At 38.3% G+C, this 9713-nt stretch overlaps 3 protein-coding genes and 1 non-coding gene across 8 annotated transcripts; 3 read left to right on the top strand and 1 right to left on the bottom strand.

Moving 5' to 3' along the window:
• The first annotated feature begins 73 nt into the window (after positions 1-73).
• LOC148168065 (BRISC and BRCA1-A complex member 2-like) lies at positions 74-1597 on the top strand. Its single transcript, XM_088044935.1, has 3 exons — positions 74-903; positions 950-1323; positions 1368-1597. The coding sequence occupies exons 1-3, from the start codon at positions 317-319 to the stop codon at positions 1556-1558; spliced, it is 1152 nt and encodes a 383-aa protein (XP_087901061.1). The 5' UTR covers positions 74-316; the 3' UTR covers positions 1559-1597.
• Positions 1598-1661: 64 nt separating this feature from the next.
• On the bottom strand, positions 1662-5421 carry Marf (Mitochondrial assembly regulatory factor). Of its 3 annotated transcripts, none has more exons than XM_088044928.1 (7): positions 5284-5421; positions 4637-4903; positions 4067-4587; positions 3908-4015; positions 3377-3663; positions 2803-3327; positions 1662-2748 (listed from the first exon to the last, which is right to left on the bottom strand). In XM_088044928.1, exons 2-7 carry the CDS (start codon positions 4845-4847, stop codon positions 2103-2105), a joined length of 2298 nt encoding a protein of 765 aa, XP_087901054.1. In that variant the 5' UTR covers positions 4848-4903; positions 5284-5421; the 3' UTR covers positions 1662-2102. The 3 variants fall into 3 exon arrangements, with proteins under 3 accessions (XP_087901054.1, XP_087901057.1, XP_087901056.1); XM_088044931.1 differs by having other exon boundaries at positions 5314-5421; XM_088044930.1 differs by lacking the exon at positions 5284-5421 and adding an exon at positions 5137-5229.
• Positions 5422-5446: 25 nt separating this feature from the next.
• Ipk1 (Inositol phosphate kinase 1) lies at positions 5447-7572 on the top strand. 3 transcript variants are annotated; one of them, XM_088044933.1, is made up of 7 exons: positions 5447-5709; positions 5860-6219; positions 6268-6464; positions 6511-6569; positions 6616-6783; positions 6829-7272; positions 7319-7572. In XM_088044933.1, exons 2-7 carry the CDS (start codon positions 5871-5873, stop codon positions 7479-7481), a joined length of 1380 nt encoding a protein of 459 aa, XP_087901059.1. In that variant the 5' UTR covers positions 5447-5709; positions 5860-5870; the 3' UTR covers positions 7482-7572. The 3 variants fall into 3 exon arrangements, with proteins under 3 accessions (XP_087901059.1, XP_087901058.1, XP_087901060.1); XM_088044932.1 differs by having other exon boundaries at positions 5853-6219; XM_088044934.1 differs by lacking the exon at positions 5447-5709 and adding an exon at positions 5719-5795 and having other exon boundaries at positions 5853-6219.
• Positions 7573-8009: 437 nt separating this feature from the next.
• On the top strand, positions 8010-8082 carry TRNAF-GAA (transfer RNA phenylalanine (anticodon GAA)). Its single transcript has one exon. It is a non-coding gene; the product is annotated as a tRNA-Phe (tRNA).
• Positions 8083-9713: the final 1631 nt, after the last annotated feature.

The following is a 9713-nucleotide window of genomic DNA, read 5'->3' as shown; positions in this document are numbered from 1 at the left end:
ATTTCAAACTCATCCGGGGCAATTATTGTGTTTCTTAAATTTTCGCGGCATCCCCGAGATAAAAAACGATAGCCACTTTACCGACAGTGACAAATGTCATCTGTCATTGTTTCTGTTAAGATTTAAATGCCGTTTGTGTTGATATTCAAATGCCTCTTTTGTGTCGACCATCAGAGATAACTTTATAAGTTATCTTTGCTACCATTGAAGAGGGTGGCTACCATTAGAAAGTGTCTCAACCAGAGCAAACTTGGTTTCTAAGAGAAACCAAGCTGATCTGATCAGCTGATCTAACCTCAAACTGGGCCCCTCGATAATGAGGATGGATATCGTGCCATATAACAACGACAGTGTCCTCACGGAGTTTCACCCAGTCCTGAAGAAAAACTTCGAAGAACTCTTTTCTAACGGAGAGATAGGACTGTCATCTTTAACCCTCCAAGACATCTACCCAATGAAGCACTACACTGAAAAAGAAGTCCTCTATGGCTATTCGTACAGCTTTAGAATACCCTACGCTGGAAAACGTTTGGTTTGGGAGGTCAAATTTAACCCTGAAGACATGAGTTTCGCCCCTGATTTCAACTTCAATGATGAAAACTTCACTTTACTTGACAACATGGACGAGATTGACGAACATCTCCCAAGTCTGATCAATTGGAATGTTAGAGATGCCAAATGCTTGTCCACAGTTCTGAAAGAACTTGTAGTTTTATACAAGAAGCAACAAATTAAGATTTTGGAGCAAGACAACATGTACGCGCAGTTAAAAACAGAGTATCAAACTCTTACTGAAGAAGTGTCGCCCCACGACGTTGAATTCTCTCTAGAAAACACGTGTGCTCACTTTTTGATCAACATAAAAGTAGACACTTCATCTCTGCCTGAATACCTTCAGACACAGTAAGGTCAACCAAATGGTAACAAAATTTCTTTTATTTTCTTCCAGAGATGAACAAATCCTCAATCCAGGGTCTGACGTTTGTGTTTTGAAGGTTTCATTCTTAAAACTCGACACGACCCGCGTGAAGAACTCTCTTCAATTGTCGCCACGTCTTGACCAAATTTTGGGCTCTCAAAACCTAATTTTACCATCATACACTAAAGCCTCATCATTGCTTGATTACCTTAACTTAGTTAATAAACTGTTGGAAGACGTTGTTAAACGAGTTGCTGAACGTCACAAACTTAGAAAAGAATTCGTGACTGGTCTAGGCGTTATGTACCCTGAAAAAATTGTAGAGTTTGATACAGACACTTTCTGTAAAGGAACTGTATTCTGTGAAGTTGAAAACTTTGAATGTTTAGTACAGATTGAACTGGGTAAGTAGGTTAAAATGTTGATACTTTACTAAATATGCTTTTAGGAGAGTTGTTTCCTGACGAGCAGCCAACAGTGACTCTTCTCTCACTTTACTGCCTTTCTCTAAAGAAACCGTGTTCTGAGGTAATTCAGAATTACCCATACAGTCCTCGATGGTCACCAGAAAAGAAGCTGGAGAAGTTGATGGAGAACCTGACTATGGCGGTTCACAAGTTTAAAAACCATAAACACTAATTTAATATTTACTTAATAAAACTTAATAAGTTGTATGTATCGTGCAGTTTTTATTTCGTGGAAAAGGATTATTGCGGACCCCGCCAATAAAAATAACAGTAAATAAAAACAACAACGTTTATTAATTCAGATTATTTACACAAAATCGATTTACTACGGTTATTTGTTGAAGGCAAATTCTCTATAGGAGTAACACGTTTCCATAACTAAAAACATGAAGATTCGTTCCTGGTAACCAACGTGTGACTATCGTAGTATTTATTTTTACAAATTTTACATTGTATAAATTAAATAAACAAGAATAACCACGATCGGTCTTCGTTTTTGATTCTAAACTCTCCCTCCACTTAATACAGTTCACTCAGTGGAGAGGTAACATAGTGACAACAAGTAAAGAATTGCAACAAAATCATCGTGAAATTAAAATAATTGCAGAAATATTATAAATAAATCTATCACAATATCAAACGTCACTAAATGATTATGATGAGTTTAAAAATAAAATATTGCATTTTCCAACTTACCATACTCATAGTAAACTTGCCTAATGATGGATTTTAAGATACGCATCCTCAAACAACTCCAACTCGTGCGCTAAATAATTCGCTTTGTTCCTCAGAACTTTAGCTCTACTAGCTGCGTTTTCCAAAGTCGCCACGTCCTTCTCCAACTCTTTAAACTTCTTATCCATATCTCCAGTTGCTTCATCCACAACGTGACACAACCTCGCGAAAGTGCCGCTGAGTTCTTGCTGAACTTGATGACTACAATTAGCGGACGTCAAATCGACGATCATTTTTAACTTCCTAGTAGCATGATTGACGTATTGTTTCTTGAACGATTTTTCTTTGGCTTTGTTGGTCCAAGTAAGGCGCTCGTATAGGTAAAGACAGCCGTAGACTGCACCCGTGACGGCGATGATACGCCAACCGACGGTTTTGCAGAGGAAACCGGCGACGAGGAGACAACCCATCGTTCCTTGCGACGTCACTCCCATGATCGCTAAACGGGAGATTAGAGACCAATCTTCGACGCTCGGGGCGGCGTAGAGGAGGCGGCCATCGAACTGGTCTGTGGGGGTGGAGGGCATAACGGAGTTCTGAGGACTCTCTCGCTTGTTTTTCAACGCGAGGAAATTCGCGCCGCTGCCGGCGAAGCGCTGAATTAGTGTCGTTATGCCCCACGAAAATCTAGAAATGAAAGTGGAGAATTACAAGAAAACTTCCCAAAGACATTCTTCTTACCTAAATTCCAAATCTTCGTGGAAGTCGGCACAGAGATTATCGCAGTTCAGCCTGTAGAGTATCTCAAACGGTTGTCTCCTCGGTAAGATAATGCTAGAAGTAGCCTTGTGGTTTTCCGGTAACAGCTGTTCCATTCTCTCGGTCATTTCTCTTTGGCTAACCTCCATGTTCATCGCCAACGCCGTTGAAAGTCGCGCTTTCAGATTTGATCCGAGTCCCGTCTCAACATGTAAATGTAATTCCTTCTTGTACACGTTTAAAACCAAAGGCTCTGGATGGAAAGGCAGATTAAATTCGTCCACTAGAGTGCTCAACCTCCGGATTTCTTCATTCAAGGCTTTGGAGACTCGCTGCTCAACATCTTCAACCATGTGATGGATCTTCTGCTTCATTTCTTGCGTGATTATAATGAGCTGTTCTTCCGTGTAATTGATCTTATCGTGGACGTCCTTCTTCTGGCGCAACTTGTCGTCTTTCAAACTCTGGGCGCTGCTGTAAATGTCGTCCAAGACTTCTCGAAGTTCGCTGGAAATCCATTATAGATTACACAAAAAACAACGAAATTCTCCCTTACTTCGCTATATATTTCCCTCGTTGTGAGTGTTGATCGAATTTCGTTTTGACGGCGGACTTCGAGATGCATTCTTCGAATTTTCTTTCAAAGTCTTGAAACTCGAAGTAGCGGTTCTGGAAGCCGTCAGTTAACGGGGTCGATGCGGGGTGACCCTGTTCTGCTAGACGGGCTTGAAGCACTTCTTTGGCTGATATAAAGAAAATTCGTTCTTCAGCTTCTTTAGGTGAGCACACTTTTAATTCTTTGACCAAGAAGTCCACGGCGCGCTCTTGGTGCTGCCGGCGTACCTAAGAACAAATTTGTTTTAAAAAATACGTTTTCATCAATTATAACGTTAAAATGAACTCACCTCTTCCTGCTCATTGCAAAGCTTAAGTGTAAAAAGAGGAATTAAATGAAGGTAAAAAAATGACGAAAATATTGTGAAGAAGCGTTAACTTATTCGTAATCATTCTACGAGTTTTTTGCTATTACAAAGCAATGCAATGCAAACAAAAAAGGTGATTACAAAACCCACAGAAATCCTCTCACCTGATCCAGGAACTCGGGCTCGGTAGCGGAGGCGTCCCACCTGTTGTTCAGAATAAAAATATTCGGCTTGGAAAGCCGCGTCGAAACCTTGTGGAAAAAGTTCTTCTCCTGGAAACAAACCGATAAAAACAACTCTTCAACTCTCCGCGCCAAAATTACCGTAACCATAAGCGTGGACTCGGCGTTGGCAACCAGCACAAAAACATCTGCGTCCAAGCAATGCTTATCGATCCACTCATCCAAATTTGGCGTGACATCAACTCCTGGTGAATCCACGAAAACGACATCATCTCGTAACAATAAGCAGCGGTTCCGCGGCCAGAAAACTCGCACCATTTGGGATTCGTTCAGTTTTTCTTTACATAAAGCGTGTGCCAACTGGCCGACAGATTCGACAGCGCACCGCTCATCGGAGCCTTCCAAAACCAAGTAAGGTTCATCAGAAGGAGAGCCTTCAACTTGCAGGAAACAGTTAGTCGTGTGGCCGATCCCACTCGGAAGAATCTTATCCCGGAGCATGGCGTTTATAACAGAACTTTTCCCGTTGGAAGTTCGGCCGAAAAAGGCGACTTTCATGTGGTCCCGGCTGAGGACATCGCGGATTCCGTGGACTTTATTAACAAACTCTTCAGATTTCTTGACTTTTTCCTTGTTGATGATGTCTTGGAGTTTCTCGATCTCTGTGGATTAACGGGTTAACGAAACAATTGGAGAGAAATGAAGGGTTACCATGCATGTATTCAACAGCATCTTTCACATAGTCCTCAATCTCGCCAAAGATGTCGTTGATTTTTTTCTTAGCTTTAACGAAGATCTGTAAGGGAGAATTATCAGAGGGCTGGCGGGCGTTCCTGGGATCCACCATGCTTGACGGGAGGGCTTTGTTGTGAGGCCCATCCCCCGACATCAAAGAAATTGTGCGATTGAGATAAGCAGCCATGAAATAGGGTGCTACAGGTGCCAGTCAGTGTACATCTACCATGCGTTTAGCAGCAACTGAAAAAAAATCAAATTATAAACAACTTTAGCCACAAATTGCGTGTTTTCATTTGTGCCTAATTATAGTGTCACACTATAAAAAAGCGACATGCTACAACAACAACATGGTGAGACCTGCTCGTTTTTGGACATCTCCAGCTTGGCTCCTAACCTCAAAATCTAGGTCGAAAAAATACGACGGAATTAGTGGAAATCACATCAAATTAACACAGGACAATGTGAATACGTACCTACAAGGGATACTGTGTATATTTATGTCCAAAGATAATAGAAATTTGTATAAATGTAGCGTATATTGATGGCCCAATTTTAGTAAATATAACTGTCAAACTATTCAATTGTTTGGTATCTAGAGAAAGTGTTATCAGAATTCATACCGAGAAAAGTGCTTCCTCACTGGAACTTACATTTTATTATTGATTACGTAATGATTATTTTTGTAGAACTTTAGCACGAGTTTCTAATTTGCTTTTGACATTTCCATTATGACAGGTCCAGGGAAATTTACGATGTCGTATTGCCGTTCCGAAAATCCACTAAATGTAGGACGCAACCTTTTTTTTTTATTCACAATTTGTTGGAATGCTTCACCGTAAAACAATGACAACTTTTCTGTTTTTATTTATTTCATGAAAACTGTCTTAACCCTGTGAAAATGATGTTCTTTTTATATAACAGCCGGCTCTTGAAAGTGACAGCGACACGTCCTGTCAGTAGGTGACAAATCGGGGCAGAAAAGGGAAAGTTTTAAATCCTTTTAAAAAGAAATAAAAGGATTTAACCATGGTTCAGTATTATGTAAGGTGAGTACTGTGTTTATATCTCGTCAATCTCAAATTTCCACGCATCAACAGCTCAGTTTTTGTGCTCGGAGTGATGTAGCCGTTGTGTAAATAAATAAAGTTATAAAATATGATTCACGTTAAATAATCTCAAGATTTTCCAGTTTTTAGGTGCTCATCGCATGATGTTTACGTCTATGATGAAAGAGTTCAAAATTCCAACAAATTGGGTGTATAGAGGAGAAGGAAATTGTAATGTGGTGATCTCTTTACCTAAAGAAAGAAAGATACTTAGGATAAGAAAAATACGGAAAATTACGTCGCTTTTGAGCTGGTTACTTAACTGGTTGAGTGATATTTTGTATTGGTATTGTGGCAGTGGACTTGTTGAAGAACTAAGAGATCTCACTTTTTATAAGAAAATTATTAGACCCTTGATTGGAAACAATTTTGTGTGTGATGCCGAACAAGTATTTTTATCCAAGAAACAAGTCAAGATTTTAGAACGAGAACTTGCTCATCAAAGACCAAGTAAATATAAAAACCTTATTATTATCTAAATCTCACGCTTATTTGCAGATTATAGAAAAGTAAAGAGTTTGCAGTATGGAAGAGCTGCACTCTTTGATGACTATGCATTTTTACCTGATGAATTTTATCCATTTTTATTATCTCATAACACGTATTCTGTAGAAATAAAACCAAAGCAAGGCTGGATACCTTTTAGTGAAAGACACTTTCCTAAGTGCACATTCTGTATGAACCAATATGTCAAGGTAGAGAATCTACACAAGTTTCTTCCACTAACCCGTGAAATTTCAGCTTGAAAAAGGCCAAACAAAGTCACTAACTTCTTACTGTCCAAATGATCTCTTTTCAGGGTATTTCCATCAATTTTCACTTCAAATTTTCACCTTATTGTTTTAGGGAGTCAACTAAAATGATCACTGCTCTTAAAGCTTTAGTAGAAAACCCTCAAAATAACTTAAAAGTGTTCAAAAACGGCGAACTTTACTACTCTGAGAACTCAGAAGTAGAAGTGTTCCACAACTTCTTGAATGAGATCTTCAAAAATACAGTTGAGACCTTTGAAAAGTTAGTGTCTTTATGTCGCCAACTTTTATTAACTTGATGTTGTAGTCTGCTTCTTGAATTTTGTCTACTAGTCAAAGAGTGTTTGTTAAGAAATTTCGAGTCAATTGATAGGACCAATAACTGTAACATGAAGTTGTTTTGTGAATGGAACAACTTTATCCAAAAGAATGCCATTCAAAGTAAACTTCCAAAAGGGTGCGTCTTAGAGCGCATTTTATCGGTACAAATGTTGGACGTGGAAGGTAATCAGTATTATTATAAACTACTAGGAAATAAGAGACTTGGGGAGTACAAATATGTCAAAGAACTGATAAAAGAAGTGTCTAATAAACCAGGCGTTTGTCTAAAATGCATCATAATGATGCTAGGGAACACAGATGGGACTGAAAAAGAGGACAACAGCTTGGTTCTTGTTCCTTATTTAATTTCAGCCATAGCGAAGGATTGCTCTCTAATGTTAACCTTCAAGAGGATCATGGAGACAACAAGGTGGTCTTTTATTTGAGGTTTTCAATAAATACGATTTTTTTTGTAGCGACAACTTTGGAATGAAAAACGTTATTTCCACAAAGTATGGTGATTTTGTTGTCAATGTCGGCGTTTTCGACTTATACCCGAAACCTGTATCTACCATTTTAAAGCATAAAAAGAAAATGAAAAAGATTTTTGATACCATGGCCAAATACAAATCGATATAACTATTGTTGTTTAAATTTTATAGTTGGTTTTCAACATGTCAATTTTACTCATTTTAACTGTTGCCCAATAAAACATATATTTTTATACACAGCCAGAGTTTTATTTTACTTTGGAATTTGAAGTGCGTTGCTAACTTTAAAAAAAAAGAACAAATTCCAAGGCCTTTTTATGTCATATATTTGTACTCGTCCGATAAAACTTTTCTCTGTTATGTAAATAATTACATTTCAGTTTTTATCGATCATTAGGGGCTATTCTGTATCGAGTCGGTTAAATTTAAAGGGTGGTTAAATTTTAAAGGTCCTTTAAAACAAAATTCCTATTCTGTATCAGCCAAGTCCGTTAAAATTTTAACCTAGGTACGTTAAAAAGCTATTTAGCTTTTTAAACCCCGCACCGTTAAATCGGACTATTTTAACCTACCCTTTAAATTTAACAGACCCGATACAGAATAGCCCCTATTGCGAAATTGATTTCTAATTGTCTTTTTACGGTGTGTTTTTCTCGCATAAGGAACGCACCAACAAGCCGAAATAGCTCAGTTGGGAGAGCGTTAGACTGAAGATCTAAAGGTCCCCGGTTCAATCCCGGGTTTCGGCAGCTAACTTTTTTTATTTATTAATGATAATATAATAATAAACTTTAATGCAGTACAGCAAACAAAAAAAAAATGCGTCTTTGCCGGCCCTGAGTTCAATTTTTGTTACTATAAAAATGATGGATGCGCCTCCAAATGCCATAAATAGACCTTAATTATTCTGAAATGCGCTGAAACTATAAGCATCAAACGGAAACACCTATTAATTTTACTTCATTTCCCTTCTAATTAATTAATATGTTGATTAAATCAACTCAATTAGACCAGAGTTGAATTTAGTTCCACAGTCTGCAGCACCTCATTCAGATGTCTCCTCAAGCCCTTAAATCTAACTGTCTTCCCTGTCTTATTTACCCAGAACACGACGTAACTCAGTATGCCTTCTTGGTCCAATGTTCGTGTGCCCATCGAAGGTTCGGTTACTCTTTAAAACCATATTTTACCATAATCCCAGTGCAGTTAGTTTCTTACATCTTTGTAATAATTCTGTTAGTTGTGGCTTCAGTATCGCACCTCCCCCTAATTCCACTCCTGTGTCACAACGAGAAATATTGCATTCTTTTAATTTCCGATTTCATTTTTAGCACAGGGAGCTCTGTCCTGGGCATACTTCTTCTGGTAAAAGTCGTACCGTACAGAAACGAACTGAATTCTTGGTTGTATTTGTTCGAAAACTCCGGAAAATTTCACCTTCCCAAAATCATTGACGACATTTCTTTTAAAAAATTCAAAATTTACAATAACTCGTTTTGGGTAATATTGCCAGCAACCTGTGGATATGCCATGCTCTTATCATTTTATTCCTACGATAACTTATCGTGGTCATATCTACGAAAGACATGTTGTACTTTAATAATTTTGTACCACTTTTTCGGTTTATTGCATCTGGTGAAACGAATTATTCTGATCAGGACGATTCTTCAATCCTTCCATTCTCACTTACTTTTACCAAAAAAGGAAACTTTGATTGAAGACTTGAAAATGTTTCAACATCTCGTTTGTTTCGTCCATAGAAATGTGGGACTTCTTGTGGACAGTTTGAAAATTTTACTGTTTTCTTGGGCTATTTTGATAACGATGTCCGTCATTTTTAACACTTTTATCGTGATAAAGTACGTGGACTATGAAATATCTGATATGGTGCTTCTGAATTTGAAGACAATCATGAATATTGGAGGAATCATTATCGCGTTGGTACAATGTGAAGAGGAGATAAATAACAAGGTAAGAGTACCATTAGTTTTATTAAAGAACGTGTTCAATTACCGTGGAGTGCTATCGACTGCCAGTATCGAAATGACAGCCCAATGTGTCCTGTGCCTCCTCTTACCAGAGCACTATGTCGTGCAGTATTTCTCTCCAGTCCAACCATTCTGTCGTCACCGGAAATTCCACTTTTCTTCACAACCCGAAATTAAAATAGTTCGAGGCGTTTTAGTCTTTTTCTTCATTTTATCCTTCTTGTTACCTGCTGTTATAATTTCGTATCTGCGTCAATTTCCGTCCGTGTGCTCGGAAGACAAGTCTGATTGTCTCATGCTGGTTGGTGACTTTCTTGTCGTTGTGGGTAGTACATTATTAGGTTTTATTATTCTTAGAAAACTACCTCTGAACAAACACGAATTGAGAGCCT

This window comes from Gnatocerus cornutus, chromosome 9, assembly GCF_029298725.1.
Source record: "Gnatocerus cornutus isolate USDA-ARS CGAHR chromosome 9, icGnaCorn1.1, whole genome shotgun sequence".
NCBI classification, from domain to species: Eukaryota; Metazoa; Arthropoda; class Insecta; order Coleoptera; family Tenebrionidae; genus Gnatocerus; species Gnatocerus cornutus.
Note: the sequence above shows the minus strand (reverse complement) of the source record. Positions and strands in the feature narration are given on the sequence as shown.

Excerpts from the sequence above, each read along its gene's own strand:
- Marf (XM_088044928.1), bottom strand. The coding sequence starts at position 4,847 with ATGGCTGCTTATCTCAATCGCACAATTTCTTTGATGTCGGGGGATGGG. Across the intron at positions 4,588-4,636 it reads TGCTGTTGAATACATGCATG|AGATCGAGAAACTCCAAGAC; the intron begins GTAACCCTTCAT and ends GTTAATCCACAG. Across the intron at positions 4,016-4,066 it reads AGTCCACGCTTATGGTTACG|GAGAAGAACTTTTTCCACAA; the intron begins GTAATTTTGGCG and ends GTTTGTTTCCAG.
- LOC148168065 (XM_088044935.1), top strand. The coding sequence starts at position 317 with ATGAGGATGGATATCGTGCCATATAACAACGACAGTGTCCTCACGGAG. Across the intron at positions 904-949 it reads CCTGAATACCTTCAGACACA|AGATGAACAAATCCTCAATC; the intron begins GTAAGGTCAACC and ends ATTTTCTTCCAG. Across the intron at positions 1,324-1,367 it reads TTTAGTACAGATTGAACTGG|GAGAGTTGTTTCCTGACGAG; the intron begins GTAAGTAGGTTA and ends ATATGCTTTTAG.
- Ipk1 (XM_088044933.1), top strand. The coding sequence starts at position 5,871 with ATGATGTTTACGTCTATGATGAAAGAGTTCAAAATTCCAACAAATTGG. Across the intron at positions 6,465-6,510 it reads GTATGAACCAATATGTCAAG|CTTGAAAAAGGCCAAACAAA; the intron begins GTAGAGAATCTA and ends GTGAAATTTCAG. Across the intron at positions 6,570-6,615 it reads CCAAATGATCTCTTTTCAGG|GGAGTCAACTAAAATGATCA; the intron begins GTATTTCCATCA and ends TTATTGTTTTAG.